This window comes from Thyridium curvatum (genome assembly GCF_004353045.1).
Source record: "Thyridium curvatum strain D216 chromosome Unknown NODE_43_length_354360_cov_84.162100, whole genome shotgun sequence".
Lineage (NCBI taxonomy): Eukaryota > Fungi > Ascomycota > Sordariomycetes > Thyridiales > Thyridiaceae > Thyridium > Thyridium curvatum.
The window spans coordinates 312848-327783 of NW_022156798.1; the positions used below are offsets into that span (position 1 = coordinate 312848).

Below are 14936 nucleotides of genomic sequence, written 5' to 3' on the forward strand. Positions count from 1 at the left end.
GGAGACCGGGAGTGGGGAGTGGGAGTGGGAGCGGGAGTGGGTAGATTGAATGAGGGGACGGAGGACGGCTGCTGAGCTCGCTCACGAGGGAACGCGGCGGCGTGATGCTCAAACTTTTCTACGGGGCAGCCTCAACTTTTTTTTGACGCTGTGTATAATAGGCTGGGGCTGCCATGTCAACATATTTACCGCATAGCATTATGAGAGAGAGAGCAAGGGTGGTGGATGAAAGGGGGAAGAATATGACCAACTCTACAGACCAAGAGATGCGCTCCATTGCCACCATAGCTGTCGGTTGTTGTAGGTACTGTGGGATGGGATGATCGACGATGTGTGAGGGTGTAGTCAAACTGCAATAATAAAAGCTGGCTTCTGGTTCGCATTCAGCTGGTTTAACTGCGTGAGTGTATTGGGGGGGGGTTGATTGGCTTCGGGATGGCGACTTGGCCGGGTTGACGACAAGTCTACAATACCTAGGGAACTCATCTGTGTTGTCTTTTGTTCTGGGCTAAGTTGAAGAACACATACGCTCTGGTGGTTTTTTATTGTTATTTGTCTGGTAACACCGGGCTCTCGGAGATGTGATGACTCTCCAATCAGGAGAAGGTTGTTGTCGCCTTGTCTTGTCGTGGTGACAAAGAGTTTCCAAGGGGAGTTTAGTTTAATAAAGCAAAATGCACGACATCGAGATGGAGACTCCTATTTTCCTTCCTACAGAGGTTCATGTTTGTTTATGCAGAAACTACCTAATGTGTGTCAGTCTTTGACAGGAAACAAAAGGGGGAAAGACTAGTCATTGGCATTTTGAACTCTCTCTGTGTTGACTTGATAGATCAAGGGAGCTGAGGGCTTCCCCATTCCTTGACATGGACTCCTTGCTTTGCCGTTCGTCTCAATGGCATTCTAAAGAGCCCGATTGTGTCTTTGGATGTAATCCGGGTCTTTCTAAACATGCAGATTGAATTGCGGGAACTCCTTAGGGGGCTAGCTGTTCGCCGTGACAGCACAGAAACTGGTGGAGGACGCCAAGAGGGTCGAAGAGGTTGGTGGGTGCGCGGATGACTGTCGGGGAACTTTTCCATCCCCAGATAACCATCTGGGTTCGATGTTGCACCGCAAGCACACTCGCATGCTGTCCATGTCCATTCATCCCATCCTTACCCATATTTACCTGCTCAGCTCCAGAGCCATTTCGCCTTGCCCCATCATCATCATCATGCACCCACCGACAAGGCAAAGCAAACATGCTATTCTCAGAATACCCATCGAGACAGGCTCGGGAAGGGAAATTCAAGATAAACCGCGAGGATTTACCCGTGCCACATGGTATTGACCGCCGGAAGTCTACATCCCACGCCTCAACATTCCCCGAAGGATCGGGGAGACTGACTGGCTTGGGCTTGGGGGGTGACTTGCGCTCGCCGCGCCTTGTCGTCTCCTCAGCTCGTCCACCCCCCGCATGCCCAAGAAGTGCGGCCAAGACCCCAGAGTCCACCAATGAACCTGCGACTAGATACTAAGCAGTGACCGGCTCGCTTCTTCTGGTCCTGAATTGGGCGAATCTGTACAGTCTGGTGCTCTCTGGCGTCTTGCTAGTATGCATCTTCGCTTCTCGGTGGGAAAAAAAAAGAAAATGCGAGCAGAATAGGTTGGCAGCATAACGCAGCAGCTCTACCTCCAACCAACACAAGATCTCCCCCCCCCCCGGCCGCCGACCCCCGAGACCCGGGCTGCAGGTTCGCCTGAAGAGCTAAGGCCGTTCTTGGACAGGGCTAGAGGGTTCGGGCGGCTTGGCGTGGGCTCAATCTCGTTCGCTTCGCGGCCGGCGGCGTGGAGACCCCGGAACTGAAGACGTTGAGCAGCCAGTCCCAGTGGGAGACCGCCCTCCCAGGAGGGGACCTTTTCTCTCTGTTCCTGTCGGCAAACCGGGGCTCTCTTGTCCTGCTTGCTGCCAGCGCTGCGTCGCTCTCCCGCCGACCGAAAGCCTGAATAGGTAATTGATGTGTCTTTTTTTGTTCCTCTCAGGACAACGTGCCAACCTGCCCCTAGGGAGGGAAGCCTAGCCGGTCCTGTCGTTGATCTTCATGATGATGGTGTTGAGAAATCTCCCGGTTTGTTTTCGGTTCGTGGACCACTGTTCATTACTCAAGCCCAGCCAGATGACTTTCAGCCATCCGCGCCATCATCACGTTGTAGGTTGCCGGGGCATCCGCGCAGGCGGCATGCCAATTGAAGGACCTACCAGACTACTTGTACAGCGTAGGGGGAAAACGAAAAAAAAGTCATGATCTTTGCTGGAAATATGTCACCTAGGTACTTTACCCGAACGAACCAGAGCGGGGGTTCGGCCGGCTTGGAGAAACGAAACATTCACTCTCTTCAGTTTGTGAAAGCATGGTACCCGGCCGACGGTTTGCAACCAAGATTCCGCCGAAAGGAGGCTGTGTTCCCATCAAACCCGCACTGGCGGGTTGGTGCTGCACACTAGGTCCTCTTTACCCACCGACCTGACTTGCCCTTTCGCATTCACAGGTAGTCGGTAGCGAGCCGGGAAGGGGATGGATGGGTTCTGGTTCTTTCAAGACGACAGACACATCGTCTGTTCTGTCGTCCCGCTCCATCCGCCCCATCCGGATCAGCAGCCTCTGCTTTTCCACACCCTCCCATTGGATTGGGCATTGGGGGGTAAGGTAGCGACAAGTACTCCGTAAGTAGGTAGGGGCCCAAAAACAACGCAGACAGACAACACAGGCAGGACAGGGCAGGGCCCTCTTCTTCTCCGGACGGGAAATCCGATACAGGCTTGGCCCTGCGTAGAATGGGGAAAACTGGAGCGAGCATTGACGCACTCTGATCGTCCTAAAGCGTACCTTGCAGTCGCTAGCGTCGAAGCGTCGTCTCCCCGATCTCGCCCAACGGCATTGGGTGTAGGTACTTCGTCATGTAGTTTCAGCGGGCGTGAGGGCAAGAGGGTCGTTTGGGGATACATGGCAATCCGAGGCTTCCATGGAGACCCTCCTCCCCTCCTAAACAAGCCGTCATGCTCTAGCGGAGTTCCTGGTCAGTCTTGGTATTGTCGGCATCCTCGCCCGTTTGCTGGGTTGAGGGTTCCCCCAGCCAGTAGGTGCTCTCTCTCTCTTTTTTTTTACGAGGCTGCCACCCATCCGGGCGTGTGATACCTGACCCTCCTTTGTTTCCCTCCTGCAACTGCCCATGCAGAGTTGATTGTGTTTGTTGTGATTGCTGTCTCTTTTACATGGGTTTGCTGATCATTTTCCGCTGCGGAGCCAGCATGATGTAAGGCGATGTCATAAGAGGAGGAGAGCCATATCAAGGAAAATACGACGCTTTCTGAAACTGCGCTTTCTTTCGACTTCACACACCCGCAGAAACAACAAAAGAGCACCAGAAAAAAAAAGGGAAAGAGATCCTGTATGAATTCAAATAGCGACTCGGACAGGTCCGGGGCCAGCACGCCGGCGACAATTGGCCCCCGGACGTCGGTGGAGGAGGACTACTTCTACCGCGAGGTCATGGCGATCACGAGGACGCCGTCGGAGCGGCCGCCGGCGTACGACGCGGCCGTGATGGTGAAGCGGATCCTGGCCGACCGGATCCGGGCGTCGATCGAGCAGGGGGAGCGCCGCCAGGAGGCGCTGCCCGAGTACTCGTGCGACATCAACTGCGAGGGCGTCTTTATGCGCAAGATGGAGATCCAGAACACGACGAAGCGGGCCGAGGACCGGCACTGGGCGACCATGTTCCTCGAGCTCAACGGCACGGCGCTCAACGTGTGGCACTGCAAGAAGGACCGCGCCTGGCGCAAGGCCAAGGGCGCGCCCAAGTTCTCGGCCGACAACCCGCCGTGGATGAAGAAGACGGTGCTGGCCAAGAGCTACAGCCTGGCCTATGCCGACGCCGGGATCGCGGCCGACTACCAAAAGTATGTCTTTGCCTTTTAAAAACTTGAAACCTCATTCCTGCCGACATCTTTCATCACGTATTGCGTCTCTTGTAGTATTACCTATACTGACATGGTAATGTCACCCTGTGTTGTGTATAGACGGAGATATGTCATCCGGATAAGGGCGGAGACGGACCAGTTCCTCATCTCGTGCACGGAGCTCGAGACCTTTGTCAAGTGGCTCGACGCCCTCTTCGCCGCCATCAGCGTCGCGGCGCCCCTCGAGGACCGCGACTTCCCGCGGGACCAGAGCGTCCCGCGGTCGCAGCGCATGCGCTGGTTCCGCGGGCAGGCGGCCGCCGCGCTGAACAACCGATCTGCCGGCCGCCGTCTCGCCGACCGGCTGACCGGCCGGACCGACCCCACCGCCGCAGCAGCCGCCGCCACCGACGCGGCATCGGCAACCCCGGGCGGCCCAGAAGACCTGCCCCCGCAGTTCATAGAAGACCAGCAGCGGCGGCAGCAGGAGCAGCAGGCCGAGGAGGACGCGATCACGCCGCTCCCGCCCCTGCCCTCGGCGCAGGCCCAGCGCCGGCCCCAGCCGCCCACCGCGGCGGCGCAGACGGCGGCCTCGATCCTCATGGGCCGGCTCTCGATGAGCGGCGGCGGCGGCGGCAGCAGCAACAACAACAACGAGAACGTCGACACGGACACGGGCAAGTGGACGCCGCCCAAGAAGTGGACGCGCACGCACGACATGGTCTACGCCAAGCTGTGCTACGCCGTGCTGCTCTTCACGAGCCCGCGCAAGTCCAACTACATCGTCGCCAGGGGCAAGCAGTGGTTCGTCGACTGGCCCACGGGCCGCATGGTGCGCGTCAACCCGCCCGCGTACGGCGAGACCGACGTCCAGGGGCCCTGGCACGTCGTGCGCCCCGAGAGGCCTGCTACCGCCGTCGCCGCGGCGGCGGCTGCGGCGGCGGCACAACAGCAGCCTCAGAGGGCGTGAAGGAACGACGTGTGTGTGTGTGTGTTGTGTGTTTTGAGCAAATGTTGTTTTTACCCTTGTTTTCTCGGTTCGATGTTTTTTTCTGCAAAGCGATTGACATTTTGGTTCGGACGAGCGATCTTGCTTTTTTCTGTGTTTTTTTTCCGGGCTTGCCCTGATGGTCTGCAGTCAATTGAGACTGAACCGACAACCCCCCCCCCCCTGCCGCAGGGACCCTGAACTGCACTGCACTGCACTTTCTTTTGTCCTTGTGTGAGCATATTTGCCTTTTCTCTGGAGTTTTTTTTTTTTTTTTTTTTTCGAACTGCTTCTTTAGAGTGAGCCTGGTGTTTTGCGAAGCCTTGTCGTGCATTTTCATCTGGGGGAGAACCAAAAAGGCAAGGGAAGGAGGACAGTGAAGGAGGACAGTGAAGGGATGGAGAAGGGATCAGATATCAAGGAGAACGAGCAACATTTGGGCTCCTCGCGTGCAAACGCCTGACGTTAGAGGGAAGGAGTGGCAGGACGGTTTGGGATATCATGCATGTGTGTACATAAAGACGATTGAACGTATAACAAGACATTGAAACACTGTTAAAAGCTATCTCCCTCCTACCGGACCGGAACTCCTGGAAAACGCCGTAATCGACCGTCGAATGCTCATAGCACTCCCGTAGCTCAAGCCCACGTGGATATCATGTAATACAGATCAACTCCCACATCCCAGATTCGAAGACTCCTCCGATACCCCCCAAGTCAATGCAGTTTCCGTCTCCCTTTACACAATCATCACGAGCCCGCCGACGACGACGACGGCGCCGCCGCCATGATCTCGAGCTCGACCTCCCTCGTCTCCCGGGCCAGGTCCCCGACGACCCCGCCCAGCAGGTCCGACGCGCCGTCGACGTCGCGCAGCGCGCCCTCGAGCGCCGCCAGCAGCGACAGGATCTCGGCCCGCTGCGCCGCCACCTCGTCGAACAGGCGGGCGTTGTCGGCCTGCACGTTCTGCAGCCGGGCGTTGAGCTGCGACTGCTGCGAGGCCAGGTGCGGGGCCATGTGCGCCGCCAGGATCTGGTCTGCGGGGAGGAGGTGCGGGCTATTTTGTAAGAGGAGATTTGAGTTAGATGTTTAGATACGCCCTGCAGCATCGAGAAAGAGAGAGAGAGAGAGAGAGAGAGAGAGGAAGGCACTCACGGCACAGGCGCCTCGGCCAGCGCGCCCTTCTCGTCGCGCCGCCTCGAGGCGTCGCTGATGAGCGACTCGAGCTCGTTGAGCTTGGGGACGACATTGCGGTTCGTCATGATGGCTTCAAACTCCCTCTGCAAAACAATTCAAAAAACCAAAACAGTGTCAGCAACATGTAATGTCCCAGTCGTTCCAACCCGTAGATATATGCTTTCCTTCAAACAAACAAAACGTACATTACACCTCTCGGCCAGCCCCTCGACGACCTGCCTCTGCACCCGGCCCAGCGCCTGCGGCGCGTGGGCCGCCGCCGTCGGGTAGCACGCCGCAAAGTTGTCCCAGCTCACGCGCGCGAGGGTGCGCGACAGCGTCGAGGCGTAGAGCTCCTGGAGGCGGGCGGCGCGGGGGCCCGGCGTCACGGCCGTGTGGCGCGTCGGCAGGGGCGGCGACGCCGCCCCTTCTCCCCCTTCCTCTTCTTCTTCTCGCTCCCGGGCCTGACTTTGCTGCGGCGGCACCTCGGGGGTGTCCTCGTCCATCCTGTCTGGGTCGGCGGCTGCTGCTGGTATGCTCGTCGCGGAGGAGGGGTTGTTGTCTTGGGCTGTGGTTGTGGATGGCGCCTCTTGAGGCGGGTCTGGGTTGGCGGTCGCCATGGCGCTCCTGAACCGAGGGTGTTGTACTGTGTCAATTGAGATCGAGAAGTCTAACTGAACATGTCAATGCGAGAAAATCGACTTCAAATCCCGTGGTGCTGATCTTCCAAATTGACTTATCGGATTGAGAGGTTCAGGATAGTAACAAGACGCGACGGGGATGGTCCAACACGCGTATCGATAAGCCGATAAGCTTGTAAATGACCGGCCCTGCTATGCTCCTTTCAACCCGAAGCCTGTCAATTCCTCCAATTCGAGTAGAACACTCATATCGTAGTAACATGACACCTGGATATACTCAATTGGAGACCCGATCATGTGAAGTAAAAACAGAGATCATCATTACTATAAAAACATGACGCAGAGGTCCTGGTGCTCTCGAATCACACAGAGAAGCACACCTATCGAGCATCTAATCTCATCCCGAAAACATCAAACATCCCCGAGTAACGCCGCGCAGAATGATTTCCATCTCAGTCCCCCACATCCCTCGAGCAGATGACATAGCCCCAAGGCCTTCCGTTTCACAAAATATACATCATACAGGCATCATCAACTTCATCCGTCTCTCAGTCAAACTCGACGGTGCCGGCTTGCCTTCCGCTCCCGTCCCGTCTCTCCAGCCGCCTCCTCCTGCGCCTGTCCGCTGCCGAAGCCGTCGGCTCCCTCAGCGGACCGCTAGGCGAAGGGCTGACGCCACTCCAGGTGCCATGACTGCCGCTATCAAGTGTAGACACCGTGTGGCCGGCAGCAGGGTTGGAACCCGACGGGCCAGGTTGGCCGGAATAATACGCAGAATCCTTCGGTCGGCGTCCTGCCGCAAAAGCCGGGTTCGGCGGCGACAGCGGTGCCAGAGGCTCCTCAACTGCGTGCTCGGCTGCCGACTCTGCCCTCCTTTGACTCGAGTCCCGTCGGTACCGCCGCCTGCTAGGCGTGTCTGTGCCCGATAGACTGCTTGCCGAGTCATCCCGTCGTCGACTCCGTTGCTCCCTCCTTGACGCTGCCTGCTCTTCCTCAGTGAGTCTGCGCAGCGTCACATTGCGGTCGCGGTCGTCGTGGACCTTGACCTTGACGCTCACAGGTTTGCCGGATGGAGGATAGCCAGGCGGCACTCCTCCTCTGCGTCCCTCCTCTGCGGCGAGCCGGCTGGCAGACGCTACTGCTGCTGCAGCGGCCGCCTCGCCCTCTCGTCTTCGTCGCGATGAATGCCTTCTGTGCGGCCTTCCTCCAGACGAGTTGTATGCCTCGCTGCCAGATTCTGGATACAGGATACCATGCGGGTCTTGAGGCATTGCAGGCATCTCGACGGGCTCAATGAAATCGTGTCTTGAGCGTGACTGGGATCTGGAATGTCCTCCAGGCACGGGTATCACCGTCGGAGGGGCAGGGCCACCCATCGGGGCTGCGAATGGTGGCATCGGCGGTCCGCTCGCGGCTGGCGGGCGAGTCTCGATGATGGATGACGACATGTCTGATGCGGTCGTCGTTCTGGCTGACAGCGGCGGACGGCCGGGGCGACGAGAGTCTCTTCGCGTGGGCGAGGGATAGCCGTCTCCGGTGTAACGTGATCCGTGTGCTCCCGTTCGTCTCTCTTCCTCCTCCATCCTGTCGATGTCTTTCTTGCCTCGCCGGTCCGCCATCTTCTTCGCGAACCAGCCCAATCCCAGACCGGCTAGCAAGCCCTTACCGACACCACCACTCCCTTTGACGGGTGTCCGTCGCGAGGGGCTTTGGTACGACGAATAATCCGAGTCATCAAGGCTATCGACTCTAGAATCGCCTCTCCGGTGAGAGGGACGTGGGGTCATCGGTCTTGCGGCCGTGCCAGGGCGAGGCGCTGCGGCGCTCATGGCTTCTGCAGCGAGCACTGGGTTGCCTGGGCCAGGGAGGAGAGGTGTTCTCCTTCCATCTCGGCCACCGTGGCGAGTATACTCGGTCTCGTCGCTCAGCTCCGTCACCACAGGATCGTGTCTCCTGAATGGTCTAGAGAGTCGGCTCGGCCGGCTTGGCGTATCGGTCGCTACAGCAGAGTATTCCTCGTCCCGAGTGTTGCGGTCGCGTCGGCCCATAAACTTTCCGAGAAGCGCTCCAGCACCAAGAGCAGCACCTGCTCCGAGAACCTTGTTCATGATGCCTCCGCCAGCCGGTCTGCGCTCAGAGTATTTCTCGTCTTCAATATAGCTTCCGGAGCCTCGGCGTGACGGAATGACTTCGGGGCCGCGGCTTCGGCTTCGGACACGCGAGCGGCTACGATGGCGGCTCCGGGATCGTGACCTGTCCCTGTCCCTGTCCTTTCCTCGTCCGCGGAGCAGAGCCCACGCGCCAGCGCCGGCAGCTAGTGGCCCAAGCCATTTCATGCCACCGCCGCTTGATCTCCGCTCGGAGCGACTGACCTCTGACCTCCTTCCTGCCAAGTACTCCCGCTGATGACCGTCTCGCTTGTAACTGTAGATGAAATACAATAGCACCAGAAAGGACATCCAGAGGGCGTAAAGGACGAAACAGAATTTGGGCGAGCCGTAGAGGGTCAGGCCCAGCGGAACTTGGACGATGCCCAAGATTGCGATAGCTCGGCCAGACCAGTGGTGGACTGTCAGTCGCAAAGAACGATGTCGGATATGCTTGACGAGACGACCACCGATAGCTTGCAGGAGGATCAAAACATAGATTGCGACTCCAATACCGTGATGGGGGTTTGTTAGGCTGCGATTCGGGCCGACCGCGAACCATCCGAGGATGAAAACGACTGTCGTAAGGCCAACAGCGAGAACATTGAGGTATGCATGGTATCTCCTGGCGACTTCTTGGGGCCCACGATGAAACCTCACAAACATAACAGCTGCGGGGATGATGAACAGAAAAGCGATGGCGCCCAGTACACCGTGGGCCAGAATGATGCGATGGTATTGCGGTATCGTCGCAAAGCGGTTTCCCATGCCTGTCAAATACCAATGTCAGTCCTTCATCCATAGCTGAGCTTTGTGCCACTTGGCGGCTGACGAGGACAGCGAACGCACCGTTATATCGCATGGTATCAAAATTCATTCCCACAAGATTGGGGAGTAAGAAGGTGTTCTTGGTGAAGTCCCAGGTCCCGTCTCCCACGCTCATCGTGTCTGATGAGTAGGAACTCGACCCGGGAGGGGCCATGGTGTCGGCCGGCGCCATGGCGGCGACGGCGCTGGGGATGGCAGCTCAGGGCCGGGAGCGTGAGGAATGCGGAGGTCCGTATCGAGAAGGGACGGCGACTCGGTCGGCGCTCAGGCACTGGTATGCAGTCGCAAATGAGGATACTGCCAAGCCAAGTGCGTCGAGGTTGCAATCTCGAGGGTCTTTGCGAGGAATGTTTGGCAGTCGAGCCTGGTGGGCTTGGGCGTAGCTGAGATGGATGCGTTGGAATGGCGGGGTATCAATAAGTCGAGCTAGCTAATGCAAGATCTCTAGCATGTAGGTAAATGCTCTCAGGTGGGAGTTTGTTCTTGCTGGTGATGTTCTCGATATCGCAACTGCGTCTGGCTGTCGTTCGCTCCAGAAACATGTACGTGATGCAATGTTGGGGACAAACAAGGGTTCACCAGACAGAAAGGCGGTCCAGCCAAGGGCAGCACAGGAATCCACAAGGAGCTGTAAGTGGCTGTTGTCAATGGGCCTCAAAATTGTAACTAAGCTGGAGATCTGGTTGATGGGGGAACGGTAGGCACGGCCCACCCCTGGTGGGGCCGCTTCCTTAGCGACAATCCCGCCCCCCATAACTCCAACCTACGGAGGTCTGGAGATCCTACTTTCCTTTTTGAGGTATCGATCCAATCCAGAGAGACAGGCGAGAAGAAATGAGGAAAAACATTGCAAAGTTGAATCAAGTGGTAAAGTTCAAAGCGCAGTCATTCAGGGAAAATACGAGCTTCAGTCATTTGCAAACATCGTCTTTGAGATCCTAGAGGGTCACCATTTCTGGGTTCATGCAGATGCACCCAAGACAGAGAGACTCTCTCTCTCTCTCTCTCTCGCATTCAATAAATACAGCACATGCAGCTTCCACTTATTAACGTTGATTGGTTGTTGTGTGGAGAATGTGGTAGCGAAAGACAACCGCTGTTGCGATGTCGCAGCGTGTGCCCAACGTTGAAAACTGCGCTTCACCGGTTCTCACCGCACATGAGAGCACAACCCCAGCAATGATGCCATCCTTCTGGGCACACAATGTTTGCCAGTGTCTTTAGGATGCAGATGCAGAAACCCGTCCTGGTTTCCGGATCTGACGACTGAGGCAACTCTGGTGTTGCGATCAAGGGTACTTGTCTGACTGACGCCAGACCGGGTAAGTCGATTTGATTCGACATGCAGGAAGATGATCCAGATCCGCTCACTGTGAAGGCAGCTTGCCGCATGTAACATGAGCCATACGAATGATGTCAACCATCTCGTGACGGCCGAGAGAGCCGCAACGGATGGCACCGGCTCCGAAATCCCCTCTTGGCTCCAAAGTCGACATGCCGTTTAAACTTCAGCGCGGACGATCTCTGTGCATTTCTGGCCTAACTAATGTGCCGTGAGATCCATTCGTGCCATTGCATCTCCACTGCCGCCCATGCACGACTCTTGGGACCCATGCTTGCATCTGCAGACCTTCGGAAAATGAAGACCTGATTGAGGCCATACGTGCCGATCTTGCTACATGACCTGGGATCATCTCGTATCCATTGCTTTGGAGAGTCTGGAGAGGACTGTATAAAAAGCAGAAGCCCCCTCGAGCCCTCCGTTTGCAACAGATCCCACATTCTCTGCAAAGCAATAGAACAAGCGATCTATTTCTCCCTCGATTGCAGCACTCACAGCATCGAATCTTCTCCTCAACTGATATCCTCCTCTCTGCTTCAGTCATCACCATCATGAAGTTCTCTCCCAGCTCCCTCCTGCTCGGCCTCGGCGCAGCCGGCGCCATGGCCCAGGCCGACGTGCAAGACGGGCCCTACGCCCTCAAGATCGTCGACGCCGAGGACGCCTCGCTCAACGGCCTCTGGGTCGACGCCTGCCACAGCGGCGCCGCCATCGACACCCCCTGCTTCAGCGCCGACGCCGCCGGCCGCGAGCTCTTCTACCACAACCACACCGCCACCGGCGAGGCCGGGCCCCTCATCCGCTACTTCAACGTCGACACGGGCGGCGACACGCCCACGCGCGTGCCCCAGCCCCTGTCCCTGACCTACGTGCCCTCGACCAACGTCGCCAACGGCCTGCTCAGCGTCGGCAACACCGACCCCCTCAACGTCGCCTTCGACGCCGCCGGCAAGCTGTTCGTCCGCGACTACTACGACGACTCCAAGTTCGCCGCCGGCGAGCGCCCGCAGCCCGGCTCCTACGACCTGTACCACTGGCAGGTCTGCTGGAACCTGGCCTCGAGCTACTACTACCAGAGCCTGGCGTGGGTGACCTCCGGCAACCCGCACAACCCGACGTGTGTCGCCGTCAACGTCACTCGTGTCACGCCCGAGGACTAAGAACGGGGTGGTTGTGCGATTGGCGTCTTGTTTGCATTTGCTGAGGAGCGAAGATGTGCTTGCCAGCGGGCTTGGAGAAGTTTTTAATGTATATTCTTAAACATTTGGGACTCGACCCAGGGTACATAATAATTTTAAGCGATGGTATCTTTCAGTGAAGTAGCTCAAATGGTCAAGTAATTGGTTGACTTGCTGGACTAGCCAGACTTCGCTTTGTTGAGATTCTTTTTTTGCCCTTTCAGGACTCCTTGATGAATTTGACATGCTTTCGAATCGAGTCTGAGACGACTTTTTCTTTTTGCCTTTTTTCTCTCTTTTTGATCTTCATCCCATCTTAATTTGAGCTTATTGTCGAGGTTTTTGATGCCGGTGAGACCTCAAATTGCCGCACCCGACCCAGATACTCAACACTTCGACTAAGCTGCCATTCTAAAGATGCTCACTTGAATCCATCAAACTCATACAGTCTATAGCTTTGGAAAGCCTGCTAATACCAACAAGAGGTGAACTGCTCGCCACTCGGCAGCTCCCGGCCAAAGTGGGTACCGGGCCGGTACACTCGGACCCACTCCGGCTCCGGTCCCTCTCCTCCTGAATCCGAAGCACCCCTCCCGATAAGCGGCACAGTAGTTAGCGACAGTGGCATACTGACATCGGATACGGACCGCCCACTCCGTGGCACACTGATCGTACGTTCAGCAACGGCTGAGTGACTCACAGCAGCGGGCCCCGTAACACCCAACTCCCGAACGGGACCGAAGCTGCAAAGAACCTTAACGGGAGTATGCTTGTCTACACGGGTTCACCCGGGGGGCCTAGGTAGTTCGCGAGCCACCGAACAAAACACCAGACCCTGCCCGCGGTGGAGGCCCGACGGAGCATAATTCCGCGGAGTCATGCACGACACATGTCAACCAATGCACGACATCGTTGCCGCCGCGACGATCAGGTCGAAGAGATGATCGGCGGGAGGCATGCTTGGGCATTACCGCACTTGGGCAGAAAAAGAGGGATACGGATTGCGGCTCTGCCGTGTCTGTTTTCGCCACTCTACCACGCCCTCTACACTCTACTCGAACTGTACAACAAACGTTGTTGAGTCAGGTCTGCCGCCTCGACTTGCTAAATAGGGGGAACACAACAGACCCGTGCGTCTAACGGGGCGGCCTCATGCCGTGGTATGGTGATGCAAGGCCCTTTGTTTCATCGTAGCACGGGCGGGAGAGAGCGGCGGAAATGCGGAAGGGTCTCGAAAGGAAAGGAACGGCAAACAGAAAGGTATGCCAGACCTGCATGGCTATGGTTGGACAGGAAATGTGTATGGCGTGGCGAGGTGATCCTGTTTTTTTCTATCTCCCTCTTCCTGATATCACAAGTGTCATCGTGATTTTTCTTCACTTTCGGGTCGGCGATCTACTTCCTTTGGCAAATCGGGGGCCAAGGGGACCTACCTATACGACGCTACCCTCCATGCTGTCCGCTCACCGCTTGAACAGGGCGCAGAAGGCTCCGAGGGGTGGGAAAGACTGACGTCGTCGTTCCTCTCACCGAAGAACAAGTGCTAGACATAAATAGAGCGGTGGGAATGGAAGAGGGTGTCGAGGGGCTGGCCAGTCACGCCCAATTGGTTAAATGCCGCCTACCTACTTTGTCTGAGGTGCGGGCCGAGTAAACCGGTCGCCCCGGCTGTAAGAAGGAGAAGAGGGGAGAAGAAGCCCGAATCTCCAGCTGGACAGGGCAACAGTTTGTCTTCGCCCTGACTGCAAATCAATCATTCCCCGAGTTTCTTACGAGGCGTTTGTAAATTGACCCCGTATGACGAGGCAGCTGACTGTCGCTCTAATCGAGAGTCTTTCTTTGGATACGTAGCACGTTATCCAGCGTCCGGTAAACCGGGAATCTTCCTGGGGCCTCCCACAGCTGGATACACATTTGAATCAAATAAAAATCCATGCATGCTGCATCACACTAGGTGACCAGTCCATCCCGTCACCAGGCCCTGTTTGTGCGATTCCTTATTGGCTACTGTACAACACGGTCAAGCGACACTTGGGCATCGAATCCGGACGGAGTATCAGTAGAAGAGTGGACATCACAAGGAGGGACGAGATAATTCGACCGCCGCAATTGCTGGTGTCCTGGAGGCCTCGAGCACAAATGCAGTGGACCAGAAATGCACTGCAACGGGCAATGTCGATGTGTCCGACACAAAGAAAGGTAGAAGAGAGGCTGCCTGTTGTCACTGCAATCTGTAGCTCCATCTGGTAAGACGACCTCGACAGACTGCCCGAAACAGGTTGGGTCGGCCTGGTGGTGGCAGTGCTCTTTGCGCATCCGCGAAGTGCTTAGCAGACAAACCAAATCTGCCTTTCGATCAGGCTGAATGATTGATTCACTGGTGTAGGTTGACTTTCCCACCTTCCCACACATGGCGCTGGTGCCTGGCTCAGTGGCACCCTCCTCTGGACACATATCGTGTGTGAGTGGGTGTGTTCCTACTCCCATCTTTTCCGTTGCTCGATCTTGGGACACCACCTGCCCATGCCCAGGTCGGGAAGGGATGTGTAGGTTGTGCTAGATTGGCCAACAAGACACGGTCCGATGTCTCACTTGTGCGCCTCACTCAAGGAACAGGAAGAGCAGACAGACTGCTCATTGCTGCCACGTTTCTGGACCGAGACAGCACAGATAGCTAGTTTGGATATCGATAC

The 14936-nt window shown here is 56.8% G+C and overlaps 4 protein-coding genes across 4 annotated transcripts; 2 read left to right on the forward strand and 2 right to left on the reverse strand.

Moving 5' to 3' along the window:
* Positions 1-3587: 3587 nt before the first annotated feature.
* On the forward strand, positions 3588-4913 carry E0L32_007251 (uncharacterized protein; the record flags this gene model as incomplete). The annotated part of the gene is made up of 2 exons (XM_031141974.1): positions 3588-3943; positions 4064-4913. The coding sequence occupies 2 exons, from the start codon at positions 3588-3590 to the stop codon at positions 4911-4913; spliced, it is 1206 nt and encodes a 401-aa protein (XP_030993847.1).
* Positions 4914-5681: 768 nt separating this feature from the next.
* E0L32_007252 (uncharacterized protein) lies at positions 5682-6727 on the reverse strand (the record flags this gene model as incomplete). Its single annotated transcript, XM_031141975.1, has 3 exons — positions 5682-5988; positions 6087-6211; positions 6314-6727. The coding sequence occupies 3 exons, from the start codon at positions 6725-6727 to the stop codon at positions 5682-5684; spliced, it is 846 nt and encodes a 281-aa protein (XP_030993848.1).
* Positions 6728-7296: 569 nt separating this feature from the next.
* Positions 7297-9895, reverse strand: E0L32_007253 (uncharacterized protein; the record flags this gene model as incomplete). Its single annotated transcript, XM_031141976.1, has 2 exons — positions 7297-9665; positions 9745-9895. 2 exons carry the CDS (start codon positions 9893-9895, stop codon positions 7297-7299), a joined length of 2520 nt encoding a protein of 839 aa, XP_030993849.1.
* A 1721-nt stretch (positions 9896-11616) lies between these two features.
* Positions 11617-12225, forward strand: E0L32_007254 (uncharacterized protein; the record flags this gene model as incomplete). Its single annotated transcript, XM_031141977.1, has 1 exon — positions 11617-12225. The coding sequence occupies one exon, from the start codon at positions 11617-11619 to the stop codon at positions 12223-12225; it is 609 nt and encodes a 202-aa protein (XP_030993850.1).
* Between the last annotated feature and the right edge of the window lie 2711 nt (positions 12226-14936).